A 15,087-nucleotide genomic window follows, 5' to 3' on the forward strand; every position below is an offset into this window, starting at 1 on the left:
AATAACATAAAGGCATCTAGATACACCCAAAACTTAGAAATCAAATATGGCACTTCAAAAGAACCAATGTGTCAAAGAAGAAATCACAAGGGATATTAGAAAATATTTATAACTGAATGATAATGAAAAATATATATATATAGCCACATTTGTGGGATGTAGCTAAATCAATTTATTAAAGGAAGGTAATAGCATAAATACTTAAAACAGAGAATGTTTTAAAAACCAATAACTTCTACCTTAGGAACCTAGGTAACAAAGAGCAAATTATACCAAAAGAAAGTAGAAGACAAAAATAACAAAAGATCTCCATGGCTGATTCATGTCAATGTATGACAAAACCCACTACAATATTGTAAAGTAATTAGCCTCCAACTAATAAATGAAAAAAAAAAATAACAAAGATAAGAGCAGAAATCAATGAAATAGAAAATAGACAACTAGAAAAAATTATCAAAGCCAGAAGTTCATTATGTGAAAAGATTAATAAAAGGTATAAACCTCTAGTAAGACTGACTAAAATAGAAAAATGTAAATTATCAGTATCAGAATTGAAATAATCATTAGCGATTCTAAAAGAATAGTAAGTCGATATCAAGAACAAATTTAGGTTAATAAACTTGACAACTTAGATGAAATGGACAGATTCTTTGAAAAACTCCAGCTATAAAAATGACATAAGATGAAATTTTAAAATCTGAATAGCTTATATCAATTATAGAAATTAAATTATATAAAATATTTAGAGAGAAAATAGTACCAATCTTCCATAAATTCTTTCAAAACCAGAGGAGGAGAAACATTTTCAAAATTGTTTTATGAGGGGTTGGGGGGAAAAAAATTGTTTTATGAGAATAACATAACCCTCATCCCAAAACCTTACAAAGACATTACAAGAAAGGACAATTAAAAAACAATATCCGCCCCCAAAAAAATCCTTTATAAACATAGATATAATACCATTATAAATTGAATTCAGTAAATAAATGGAGTTTATCATAAGAATGCAAGATTGGCCTATTCACCATATTATCACAGGAGTACAGATTGGGTGTAATTTACCATATTGCCAGAGCAAGAGAGAAAAAAATCATATGGTCATTCCAGGAAGTCATTAGAATTCAGCATCCAAACATGATAACAATTCTCAAAAAATTAAAAAGAGAAGGGAACTTTCTCAGTCTGATAAAGGCATCTACTAAAAATTTTCAACTTAATGGGGAAATAATAAGTGCTTTCCTAATAAATGAGTGTATATAACAAAACAGAAATAGACTCACAGATACAGAAAACAAATTGGTGGATTTAAGTGGAGAGAGGGAATCAGGGAGGAGCATGATAGGGGTATGAGATTAAGAGATACAAACTACTACATATAAAATAGATTAGCAACAGGAATAGTTTGTATAGCACAGGGAAGTATAACCATTATTTTGTAATAACCTAACATGGAGTATAATCTATAAAAATATTGAATCACTATGCTGTATACCTGAAACTAATATAATACTATAGATCAACTGTATTCAATATCAAAAAATGCTTCCTCCCTAAGAATAGAAACAAGTCAAGGATGTTCTCACCATTTCTATTCAGTATTGTCCTGGAAGTCTTGGCCAATGCAGTAAGGCAAGAAAAGACGTAGAAATCATAAAGACTGAAAAGAAAGCAAAATTGTTTTTGTTCAGTACAGTATGATATTACTTATATGTGGAATCTAAAAACTTAGTGGACTAGTGAATATAACAAAAAGAGAAGCAGACTCACAGATACAAACTAGTGTTTACCAGTAGGGAGAGGAGAGAGGGGCAAACTATTGGATATAAAATAAGCTCAAGGATATATTGTACAGCATGGGTAATATAGCCAATATTTTGTAATAACTGTAAATGGAAAGCAATCTTTAAAATAAAAATTTTAAAAGAAAATTAGTAGGTATATTATAATGAGGATAATGATCAAAATGCACCCTTATAGTATTTCCCCAAAGAGTGTTCCTGTTCTTGATGGCAACAAGGAAAATAAGTTTTGGAATAAGCCCTCTTTATGCATATCTTGTAACGAAGTAACCTTTTTAACTATTCATAATATTTATTTGAATTTCAGTTTCTCCAGGGGTGTGTGTGTGTGTGTTTGTTTATAAAACAGGAGCTGTTGACTACTTAAAAAAAAAAATTGTCTTTGTTCACATACTATATGAATCTACATAACCCTAAGGAATCTACAAATATCTGCTAGAGCTAGTAAGTGGATTTAGCAAAGTTATTACACAAAAAATCAATTGTATTACCATATGCCAGCAGGAAACATTTAGACAGTGAAATTTTTTAAAATTACATTTATGTTAGCAGTTATATAGACATGAAATAGTTAAGAATAAATTTAATAAGACACTCAAGACCTTTACACTCAAAACTGTAAAACATTGCTGAGAGAAATTAAAGAACTAAATAAATTAAAAGATATACTACAAAAAAAAAAGATACATTACATTCATGATTGGAAAACTCAATATTGTTACAATGGCAGTTTCTCCCTAAAAGGACTGTTGTTTGTTCTTGTAGTATTGTATATGGAAGTGCAAACTAATCTTGAAAAAGTAGTCTTGTCACATCTTGAAAAAGAAGAAAGCTGTAGCCCTTAAATTATCTGATTTCAGGATAAATACACAGTAATCAAAACAGCATGGCATTTTAGTAAAGATAGATCTATATAGATCAGTGCAACAGACTAGAGGGCCCAGAATAGATCCATACATGTAAAGTCAATTAATTTTCAACAAAAGGCTAAGGATACAGAAATAGATCAATGGAATAAAATGGAGGGGCAGAAATACATACACCTATAACTAGTCCTTTAATTTTAGAATAAGACACTAAGGTAATTTAATAGGAAAAAGAGTCTTTTAACATGTGGTGCTGGAACAACTGAGTAAACATGTGGATAAAAATAAACCTCAACCCCCTACCTCATACTAAACACAAAAATTAATTCTATATGGATCAGAGAACTAAATTCAAAGCTAAAATATTTAAGATTGTAAAAGAAAACATAAGAAAGTACTTCTGTGACAATGAGGTAGGCAAAGATTTCTTAATAAAGACACAAAACTTATAAGTATAAAAGGGTAATGAAACTACTTCACCAAAAGTAAGACTACTACTCATTGAAAAACACAAATAAGAAAATGAAAAGGCAAACTGAAGACTGGGGGGAAATGCTCACAATACATATGTCTGACAAAGGACTCCTACAAATATGTAGTGAAAGTGGAAAGAACATTTATTTATTTTTAATTGGAGGATAATTGCTTTACAATATTGTGTTGATTTCTGCCATACATCAACATGAATCAGCCATACGTGTACATATTTCCACTCCCTGTTGGATCTTTCTCCCACCTCCCACCCCATCCCAACCCTCTAGGTTGTCACCAGTTTGAGCTCCTTGAGTCATACAGAAAATTTCCACTGGCTATCTGTTTTACATCTCATAGTGTTTATCTTTCCATGATGCTGCTGCTTGTTCAGTCGCTCAGTCACATCCAACTTTTTGCACCCGCATGGACTATAGCACGCCAGGCTTCCCTCTCTTTCACCATTACCTGGAGTTTGCTCTTACTGATGTCCATTGAGTAGGTGATGCCAGCCAACCATCTCATTCTCTGTCGTCCCCTTCTCCTCCTGCTTTTAACCTTTCCCAGCATCAGGGTCTTTTCCAGTGAGTTGGCTCTTTGCATCAGGTGACCAAAGTATTGGAGCTTCAGCTTCAGCATCAATCCTCCAATGAATATTCAGGATTGATTTCCTTTAGGATGGACTGGTTTGATCTCCTTGCTGTCCAAGGGACTCTCAAAGAGTCTTCTTCAGCACCACAGTTCAAAGGTATCAGTTCTTTGGTGCTTAGCCTTTTTTATTGGCCAACTCTGTACTCTGTCCATTTGTCCCACCCTCTAAAATGGAAAGAACTTTTTAAAAAATGAGAAAATACTTAGTGGACACTTCACAAAAGAAACTGTACAAATGACCAGAAAGCAGATGAAAACGGGCTTAGCATCATTTGTCATCAGGAAAATGCAAATTAATACCATAGTCAGACACCATTTCACATCCACTAAAATAGCTAAGAAGCCTGACAACAGAATGTTGGCAAGAATGTGGAACAACTAGGATTCCTTTACATTTCTGTTAGGAATGTAAAATGGCACAGCCACTTGGGAAGTCTGACATTTTCTTATAAAATTAAATATACTTCTACCTTATGACTCAGCAATTCTACTCCTCGTAATTATCCAAGAGAAATGAAAACATTTCCACAAAAACACCTGTATAAGAATGTTTGTAGAAGTTCTATTCATAATACATGTTAGAAAACATGTATTTCAAAACATGTTTGAAAACAATTCAAACATTCAACAAAAATATCAAGCAGGCGACTTGCCTGGTGGTCCAGTGGTTAAGAATCTACCTTGCAGTGCGGGGGACCCTGGTTCAGTCCCTGGTCCAGGAAGAACCCATAGGCCATGGGGCAGCTAAGCCCATGCACCACACCTGAACTTGCACTCTGGAGCCTGCGAGCCGCAACTGCTGAGCCCACACCCTAGAGCCCATGATCTGCAACAGGAGAAGCCACTGAAATGAGAAACCCAGACAGTGCAGCTAGAGAAAGCCCCTGCACAGCAACAAAGACTCAGTGCAGCCAAAGATAAATAAGTATATTTTTTGAAATCAAAAAATAAATTATAACATAGTCTATGGTAAATAAGACTCAGAGCAGTGGTTGCCTAAGGGAGGTAGGGATTGTCTGGAAAGAAAGAGAAAGGATACGTCTAGAGTAATGGAAGTGTTCTTTTTTTTTTTTTTTGCCACCAACAGCACTGTGCAGCTTTATTAACCATTCAAGTACAGTAGCGTCTGTAAGATCGGGACAGAATTGGGATTTAAAAGTGAACAGATATTCAGCATCTAACAATTTGAAAGAAGCCACTACATACTCTCTTCACAGACATGTTTTCACGGAGCCAATACAGTACTAGCCATTAACCCAGCACACCAAGTGTACTGAGGTAGAAAAGATGCAACAAGAAAAATAGCTACATTAGAAAGACTTCAACACTTTAGGAAAAGAGTAAAACACTTTTCGTTTCTCCCCTTTAGCCCCTAGAACAACATCATACCGTCTGGATCTACCTATACAGTCCTACATCAGCTTCTAGAATATTTGTCAGGAGGGCAACAGTAAAATGACACTGGCCAGTACAGTCTTTGGATATTTAGGAAGGGGAGGGGGAGAAAGTCAGTTCTCAGATCAAATTAGTCGGCTTCAGTCTCATCAGCAGGGTCTTTGGATTCTTTGTTCTTCCGCACTTCTTCAATGTGCTTGTCCTGCTCTCGCAAACGCTCCAGTTTGGCAGCCATTTGCGCCTCCCGATTCTCTTTGTTGGCTTCCATCTTGTGGGTCAGCTTCTCTTCCGCCATTTTACTGAAGTTGTTGTTCTCCTCTATCGCTTTCTGAAGCACTTCTTTCTCGTGCTCCCTTTTCTCAGCAAGCTGCTTCAAGACCTCAGCTTCATGGGACTTGCGTCTGTCTTCTGCAGCTTCTAATTTCTTCTGAATTTCCTCCAGGGAAAGATCCTTCTTCTTAGGAGGGGAAAGGGGAAATTCTGGGACAGATTCTTTTGATCGAGGGCTGAGAATCAGCTCAAAAGCCTGGCCTGAGGCACGCTTCTCCAGTTCCTTCACCTGGATATCAGAAGAAGCCATGGTGAAGAGAAGACAAGAGACTGGCAGTGTACTCTACACGATTCACTGGCAAGGAAAACCCTGCTCAGTCCGAGCCGCCTGGCCACACTCTGGAAGTGTTCTTTATCTTGATTAGACTATTAGTTACCTTGATGTATTTGTTATATAAGCATATACATTTATCAAAACTCATTGAATTGATCATTTAAGAGAAATTTCACTGTAGGTAAATTTTACCTCCAAAAAAATAAAAAACCTTATATAATTAAAGAAATGATTATTTATATAGTCAATACTATAAGTGTGTGTGCATGTGTGTATAATTTTTTATATTATATAACACTTGAGTGCATGTTTTAATATTTTTTTCAACAAGCATCTATTGTGTATCTACTGTTGGTCAGCCATTGTGATAGTTGCTGGGGATGTAAAGGTAAGAGAAAGTAACTGGACTTAAAGAAGGTATAGTTGGAGTAATAAAAATACATGAAAAAAATGCTAGTATAAACTGGATGCTGTTTATGAGGTGAGTGCAAAGGAGGGAGAAAGTGATTGTGATTTGATGGGCTTAGAGAGATGTGACCAAAAAGTGAATAAACTTTTGCAAGGGAAGAAAGGCTTTTTAGGTCAAGAGAACCTCATGAACTAAGGCACAGAGGCATGAGTCTGCATGACGTGTTTGCAGAATTTTAATTGGTCCAATATGACTACAGTAATGAGAGATGATATCATAATGGGGGACAGTATATTTAATGATGGGACCAGATTGTACAGGGTCATTAACTGCCATACTAAGGAGTTTAGATTTATAGGCAATAAGGGATCACTGTAAGATTTTAGACAAGAGTGACATCAATTCCATGTTTTAAAGAATATATCTGGTGTTGTAAAGAATTGTTAAAATTGGGGAGAGATTAGAGGCAGAATAAACAGGAAGGAAGTGTAAGAATCCAATGGTGGTTTATTTTCTTAGTATTTATTCACTAGAATTTGTGATTAAGCATTTCTAAACATTTGGCTGTTCTTTTCTCTTTTTCTTTTTTTTTTTTTAAATTATTTTATTTATTATTGTAATTAGATCTACACAATCAAAGTTGTCTTTTCACCGTCTGTGTTTTGTTAACGTGAAATTGTAGTTATAAGCAAAAGTTGGTTGCCTAGGGAACAATAATTGTATATTCAGTTTAACAGAAATAAAAGAATATTTGTCTTAAAATGCAAGATTGTTTGTTACATAGCCTTGCGCCATGCATTCTTTTTCTTTAACAATAGAAATCCAGAAACTTTTTGGACCACCACAGGAATGTTTCCCCAAGAGTTCATTATATGTTTTCACAAACATGTGAGGATTGAAAAGCTTGTAATCCAGAGTTACTTTGGTAAGCATGATATTTTCATTTCATTTCATTAATTTTCATCTTTCAGTTTTTCCATAGGCAGAATGCACATATGTAAACTTTTGGCAAAACACTGATTATTTTTACAGCATTGAATCCAGTTTTATTGCTGGGGTTGATGGGTGGAGAGTATGGGCTAACTGTCTTGAACATAGTTAGCTTCTCTGAAACTGCAAATTTGAAACCCTTCCAACGCACATAATAATTTCCATGCAATTTACTACGTGAAAGCCTTTGGCAAAAGACGCTGTGATGAATTTAAGAAGCCAGCTTGCCAGAACGCTAGGTTTCCTCACATCTTTATTCCAGATTCTTTTGGCTAGAGGTTCTCTGTCAAATTCTTTCTGAAAATCTGACAACCCTGATTATTTGCATTTGGTAACTTTGATTCTTTTATTAATGTGGCCATTTTCTGAGGGATTTAGGAATAGTATCTTCCACTAGAACATCATCCTAATCCTGTCTTATGTTTGTTTAAGGACAAACAAAATCAGACAAAATTATGGTAGGAAATTGGATACATCCCAGGTGGCTCAAATGAAGAAACATTATTGATGAGACCACTTACAGAATTATGGCCTGGGTTAAGGGAACAAGCTAGCGATGGTGAGACACCCAGAAACTGGCTATAGCAGTAAGCCATTACCTCCCTGGGCCAAAGGAAGGAAATAGTATTTGCTGGAGCCCAAGGAGAACTGGAGCCTGTACAAAAAGGCCTGCCTAATAGGAGCTGTAACCAGAGGAGCATAACCACTGCCAAAGACAGGACACTGAAGCAGGAAGGGAATAAAGAAAACACAACCTGATCTCAGTTCCCTCCTGCCCTTCAGTTTCCTCCCAGTCCCTCCAGTTGGCCAAATCCAATCAGTAGGCAGTGGGAAAGTAAGTCCAGGAGGTTCAGTTCCCAGGGATCCTCCCTCAGGGTGCAGAACAGAGAAGAATCGATTTGGAGTGAAGGGAACTGGTTTAGGGGTAAAGGAGAAAAAAAAAACCAATGCAGAAGGAAGATGACTGCATTTTCTCTTCTCTCATTAATTGTGAAGGCTCTGGACCTATACTTTGAATTCTAGTGCTGGTACTTACTAGCTCTGTATCATTGAACATTTTGCTTGACTTCTCGAAGTTGTCTGATTTCTTTAAGCCTTTTTTCTCATCGGTAAAGCAGGTTGATAATACCTTTCTCCTAAGGTTGAAGTCAAGAGTGAATGAATATGTCTGACTTCTAGTAGTTTCTGCATAAAGTTTTATGATCAAGACCACTAATAGTATTATTTACTAGTGTACCAAAAACAAACAAACAAAAACAAACCAGATGGCACCAAACTCAAAAAGGCTCTGTTAGTTTTGTGTTATATGCTTGCAAACATTTGTAAGGTAACAGTTACCCAGACTACTTTACCATAGGGATTTATGGGAAAATGGTGAGTGATTTTCCTGATCCCAGTACTTTGTGCATTCCCACTAACGCTTGCCAGTCTTAGAGGGAAAAAGAAATCAAGGGACAGCAACATAGAATTAAGTAGATAATTAACAGTTTATTTTCATTTATTTACAATGTCAGTGCGGACCTTAAGGATTGAAAAGAGTACTTCTAAAGAGCCAGTTGATTTTGAGCAATGGATTGAAAGAGGTATGTGCTTCTTTCACCAGCATTATTTTGATCATGAGGGGGTAGAGAATTGTGCTTTACATTTCCAATTGCGCTTCATTTTGGTGAGAAAAGATGGCCTGAATGATTCTTATGACATATTTAGATAAACCTAGAAAAACCCAAATTTGAATATTAAGTCGCTTCTTCACTTCCTGGTTATGTAATTGTTAACATGTTACTTAATTTTTTTGAGTTTCAGAATCCTTATCTGAAAAATAGAGATGATATCACCGTTTAAAGTTTTTGTGAACACAGTGTCTGGCATATGGTAGATAAGCAATAAATATTAGTTTTTAATCTTTCCTTCCTTCCTGATAATGTATTATTTAAATATTATTGGCAGAATTGAAAAATAAATAAATAAATATTGGCAGAATTGGTAGCCTCTCATAAAAGACAGCATGTTGCCTTCATGTGTCTATCTGTTCCTTCTCAGGATACCATGAAAATAGTAATAAAGGAGTTAAATGAGTCATAAACCTACAAGGGCAAAAAATAAAAACAGAACCAGGAATTCAAGACAGATGTGAGAGATCAATATATATTTTGGAAGAAAGGCAGCAGTTGGAGGAGTAGCAGAATTGAGTAGTTTATAACTGAAGTACCTGAAAAGGAAGTTTATCCAGCAGAATCCCAGAAACTTGAAGGCAAAGGTACCATGGAAAGTTTGAATGAGGCATGGACAAGAAAAGTCATTGGTGGAACATCTATTTACCAAGTGTAAAAGACTTTAGGTACCTTCCTCCCACAAACTACCCCCAAGAGGTGACTAGGAACTTTGAATGCTGAGGCTCAGGACTCAGGGAGACCAGTCATAGTAAAGAGAATGAGTGAGACATGGAGTGGAAAACGGGGGATTGAAGTGGAAACCTATATAATGAATAGTGGGAACTCTAGCCTCCGTCCTATGGTCTGCCCAGCGACCAGAAATATAGCCCCAGCCAGGAGATTGGAGGATTCATCTTTGGAGAAACTGAATGGTCCCAAAAGATCTGTGGATACAGAGAAAGACTAGTTCATTCCTGGTCACCCTAGGGAAATCTGGTAGTCAATGAGTCTGGCTCATGTACTATTTTCCAGTGATCTATTCATAAATAACAAAAGATAGCCCCAAATCACCAGACATATGGTAAAGACCTAAATATAATCAGGCTTTTAGCTCTAACTCCATCTGTAGGAAAAGAAGGTAGAAAACAAATGAAATCCCAAGGAGGCAATATGAGAAAATGTGGGACATTTTATGATACAACTGACTTGGTCTCTTCAATAAGTCAATGGTTTTTGGGGCGGGGGGGAATGTCTGTGTGGGAGACAGAGAAGTTCAAGATTAAAAGAGGCTTAATTCTGATTTGAATAAACCAACCATAAAAAGACATTTAGGGGGACAATGGGGACCTTTGATGGGGTAGGAAATAGCAACCCACTCCAGTATTCTTGCTTGGAAAATTCCATAGACAGAGAAGCCTGGCAGGCTACAGTCCATGGGGTCGCAAAGTATCGGAAACAACTGAGTGACTGAGCAGGCACTTATGGGGACCTTTGAATATATACTAGGTATATGATATTAAAGCACTTTTAAATTGTCGTATGATAGTGGCATTGTAGTTACACAAGAAAATATTCTTCTTTAGAGATGGATAATCAAATATTTAAAGGTGAAATATCATGATGTCTCAGATTTTCTTTAAAATACCTTAGCAAAAATAATTAGCTAAATCAAGTATGGTGAAATGTTAATCATTGTAAATTCAAGACAATGGGTATATAAGAGTGATACCCTGTCTTTTTTATGTATGTTTGAGTTTTTCAATTTTTCATAATTAAAAAGAAAACTAAGCAAATGAAAGAAGTTACTAATTTCTAGTGGAGGAGGAATTGTATAAGAAAGAAAATGTGTCATAATTTATTACTTATTTCAGCAGTAAATAACATATAGACAATAGTGTAGCCATCAAGTATTGATTTCAAAATTGAGAGGATGGCAGGAAGGAAAATTTGTAGGAAGAGGAGGAAGAGAATACTGGTCCAAGAGACATAAATTTTCACCTACTATAATATAAAGTCAGTAAAAAATTGTTAAATCAAGAAAAGGAGCATGAAACATATTCCAGGAAAAATAATTTAAATTGTTGAAAACATTTACCTCTGGGGAGCAGGATTGGAGGAAAAGGGGTCAAGCTGGGGATTACTATTTTGCATTACCTCAGAGAAAGGTTAGGAAACAGAAAGAAAGTCATCCATAATCTTACTTCCCAGAGACTTCCCTTTTTGTACTGTCTGCCTTTTAAAATTATGTACACTATTTTTTTTCCATTTATTTTTGTTAGTTGGAGGCTAATTACTTTACAATATTGTAGTGGTTTTTGCCATACATTGACATGAATCAGCCATGGATTTACATGTGTTCCCCATCCTGAACCCCCCTCCCACCTCCCTCCCCATCCCATCCCTCTGGGTCATCTCATTGCATCAGCCCCGAGCACTTGTCTCATTCATCCAGCCTGGACTGGTGATCTGTTTCACACTTGATAATATATATGTTTCAATGCTGTTCTCTTAGGTCATCCCACCCTGGCCTTCTCCCATAGAGTCCAAAAGTCTGTTCTGTACATCTGTGTCTCTTTATGTACACTGTTTTGATATTGGAGCTTCCCTGGATGCTCAGCTGGTAAAGAATCCACCTGCAATGCAGGAGTCCCTGGTTCAATTCCTGGGTTGGGAAGATCCACTGGAGAAGGGATGGGCTACCCACTCTAGTATTCTTGGACTTCCCTGGTGGCTCAGCTGGTAAAGAATTCACCGGCAATGCAGGAGACCTGGGTTCAATCCCTGAGTTGGGAAGATCCCCTGGAGAAGGGAAAGGCTACCCACTCCAGTATTCTAGCCTGGAGAATTCCGTGGACTGTGTAGTCCATGGGGTCGCAAAGAGTCGGACACAACTGAGCAACTTTCACTGTTCACATTTTGATATAAGTAAAATTAATTTCTAAATAATGTCAATGTTATTTTTTTTAAGTTGTTAATTTCTTTTTTAAAACTTTTTATTTTTTATTGGGGTATAGCTGGTTAACAACGTTGTGATAGTCTCAAGTGAACAGAGAAGGGGCTCAGCTATACATACACACGCATCCCTTCTCCCCCACACTGCCCTCCCATCCAGGCTGCCACATAGCAATAATGTGAATATTATTATTTCAGTGAAAGATTAATCTGTCCTAAAATTACACTAGTACTAGTAAAGGTTTTCTGAAGCTGGGTACCAGAAAATATCAATTCATGGGTGGCATAACTCAGCATCATAGTGACACTTCGTTGTGAGAAACTGAGTCCTCATCAGCTCCCATGAGAATGGTGAGACAGCCTTTCAGGCCTGCAGTTACTGTTCGTAACTTGATCCTTAAAAAGGACTTTCATATTTTATTAATTCTTCACTTGATATTCCTTTACTATAGTTTATATTTACTTTTATTTATACTCACTGAGATATTTTATAGCTCATAAATAGTTTAGCTTTTATATCTTTTTTTAAATCAAATATCTCTATTTTTATATTGGATTTTAAATACCAAAACACTGGTTTATCTGATCTAACTACAATTTTATCAGATATCACATTTTGCTGAAAATAAATTTTAGTATATCCTGATGCAGTTTGAGCCCTACCTCAATTCTGTTAAATTTGTGTTTTAGATCTAGTACATACAGAGGGGCAGCTTCAAAATGAAGAAATTTTGGTAAGTAAATATACTTTGAAAATATATACATTATCTTTAGCCAGCACAATGTATTTAACTTTTAAACCTATCTCCATAGTCATAAAATTACTAAATACCCTCATAATATTGTAGGTTCTGTGTCTAGCCAACCAACAGAGGCAGTTATTCTCAGTAATATTATGATCTAAACATAGCTTTCATAAGTTAGGGTCTTTTCTGTCATAGACAGGATGACAGCCAAGATAAAACAGAATTCACTTGTTTTTGTTTTGTTTGTTCATTTATTTTGAAGTATTTATTTGCTTTCCTTTCTTTCATTTGATTCTGTAGTCCTTATGGAATAGGAATCAAAACAGGTCGAGATGCCAAAATTGGATGTTAATTTAAGCATGAAGGGACAGGGAGATTCAGATAAGGGAACTGGACCATAGGATCAGCAACAAATAAGCCAAAGAGAGATGAGGTGAAAAGGGAACCAGCATTTTCTGACAGCATTCCACTGGGCTTTGCTTGTCAAGTGAAATGAATGGCCGCTGACAGGGAAGCTGCTGCCTCATCACGATTTCCTCTGTCCCTAGCTTGTCAGGCCCTGGTTTTAGACAAACACAAACAGTGAAACAACTGAGAATGTTTTTAAGGTGGTAGTGCTTATTAAGATTTCTCCAGATAAGGGTTAAAGAGGTACCTTGTCCATTAAGCTTCATTCTTCACAATTTACTGGCAGCTGCTACAAAATCAGTGTTTCAGAAGAGTCTGTAGTTTTTGAATCCTATTAATTATCTTCTCTACCACCCAGTTGTGTCCAGTGACTGGGGAGGCCATGCATGCGTGTTAAGTCACTTCAGTCACGTCCAACTCTGTGCAACCCTGTGGACTGTAGACCCTGCCAGGCTCCGCGGTCCATGGGGATTTTCTAGGCAAGAATACTAGAGTGGGTTGCTATGCCCTCCTCCAGGGGATCTTCCTGACCCAGGGATCAAACCTGTGTCTCTTACGTCTGCTTGCATGGCACTTGGGTTTTTTACCACTAGCACCAGCTAGGAAGCCTGAGGAGGCCAGTAGGGAACAGAAAAATGATTGATTAGATTGAATTTTATCTTTCTATTTTTCTCCATATTGTTTAATTGATTATGGTTAGTAAGCCTCTGCTGAGGATTTTGACACACAAAAGTCTTTGTGTGCCAGGGAGGGTGGCAGTGTCATAGAACTTTTGGAGAGAGTGAGGGGAAATGGAGCCTTCCCTGGGGGCTCAGTGGTCAAGAATGCACCTGCAATGCAGGAAAGGCAGATTTGATCTTCTCTTCTGAACATTATATCTTATAAATCATTATATACTTAGACTATTTGTAGCAAACCCTTTCATCTGCTTACTGCTTGTTTAGCAGTTAACTAGAATTGCTATATCATCTGTATTTATTTTTTCCCTTACAGGCACGTGATGGCCACGTTACTTACTTGAGATTCATTATTGTATCAGCCTTTGATCATTTTGCATCTGTGCATAGCGTTTCTGCAGAGGGAGTAGCAGTCTCAAATCTTTCTTAGTAATTATAATATGCCCATGCACTATTTTTTAACAGTATATTTATTTAAACATGAAGTTGTCATTATTAAAGGAATTTGTATCAATCTGTTTCAGTTTTATTTTTCCCTTCAGCATTTTGTAGGAATTTGGTTCATCAGACAGCAGTGATGGCCAACATGTAGGTCATAAGAAAGCTTTTGCAAAACAAAAGTTTTTGTTTCAGTATACAACTTAACCAAGTACATAACTATACATGAAAACAACTGGTAATACATTGTGACTCCGCAGCATCTAACATGGTACCCTTCAGATATCAGTGCATTAATTTTTTAAATTTATTGATTGATGCAAATGGCTAAATGAAAAATATGGACAGTAAACAACATACAAGTTCAAAGAAGAGAAAATATTTATGGGAACATTTCCTTGAGGTCATGGAATTTGAGTTGGGCCCTATAGGACAAATCATTTTATTTTTTTCTTTTAATTTTATTTTGTCTTGATTTGAAGACTTCAGAGAAGAGTTAGGAAACATAATCTTATTTCCCAGAGGCAACCATTATTGATATTATTTGATTCTTTTTTTTTTTTTTTACATTTTGAGGAGGTAAGAAACAAGATAGGACATTTTGTGGAGATATAAGACATCTCTGAATATATCTTTCTATACAACTTGAAATAAAAAATGTAGATAATATAGCCAAAAGTTAAAATGACAAAGCAATTCTAAAATGTTGAAAATAAATAGAAAGGCATGAACCTACATTTATTACAATTGATCAACTCACAGAAAAAAAATGGCATTAGAATATAGTATTTTACTATATTTACTAAATATATTTACTAAATATATAAGTATTTACTAAAATATAAGTATTTACTAAATAGAATATAGTATTTTACCTGTGCAGTCTATGTTAGTTTCTTATGGCTTCTGTAATAAAGTACCACAAACTTGGTGGTTTAAAACAATAAAAATTTGTTCTCTAAAAAAAAAAAAAAAAAAAAATTGTTCTCTCACTGTTATGGAGACTAGAAGTCAGAAATAAAGGTATTG

At 35.9% G+C, this 15,087-nt stretch overlaps 2 protein-coding genes across 15 annotated transcripts in view; one reads left to right on the plus strand and one right to left on the minus strand.

The window, feature by feature from the left end:
• The window catches only part of HSPB11 (heat shock protein family B (small) member 11), a 31,482-nt gene extending 16,688 nt beyond the window's left edge, over positions 1–14,794 (plus strand). For 13 of the 14 annotated variants that reach the window (XM_043876866.1, XM_043876870.1, XM_043876862.1 and 10 more), the window contains 4 exons: positions 7,014–7,120; positions 8,700–8,768; positions 12,480–12,523; positions 13,937–14,794. In XM_043876866.1, the coding sequence (XP_043732801.1) occupies positions 7,014–7,120; positions 8,700–8,768; positions 12,480–12,523; positions 13,937–14,050 (334 nt within the window). In that variant the 3' untranslated portion in view covers positions 14,051–14,794. Of the gene's footprint in view, positions 1–6,214; positions 6,771–6,994; positions 7,121–8,699; positions 8,769–12,479; positions 12,524–13,936 lie in introns of those variants that run through there. The other variant, XM_043876874.1, reaches the window with a different exon arrangement.
• Positions 4,870–5,849, minus strand: LOC122677082 (stathmin-like). Its single transcript, XM_043876875.1, has one exon. It carries the CDS (start codon positions 5,760–5,762, stop codon positions 5,313–5,315), a length of 450 nt encoding a protein of 149 aa, XP_043732810.1. The 5' UTR covers positions 5,763–5,849; the 3' UTR covers positions 4,870–5,312.
• Positions 14,795–15,087: the final 293 nt, after the last annotated feature.

The sequence above is a fragment of the Cervus elaphus genome, chromosome 20 (genome assembly GCF_910594005.1).
Source record: "Cervus elaphus chromosome 20, mCerEla1.1, whole genome shotgun sequence".
Taxonomy (NCBI): Eukaryota; Metazoa; Chordata; class Mammalia; order Artiodactyla; family Cervidae; genus Cervus; species Cervus elaphus.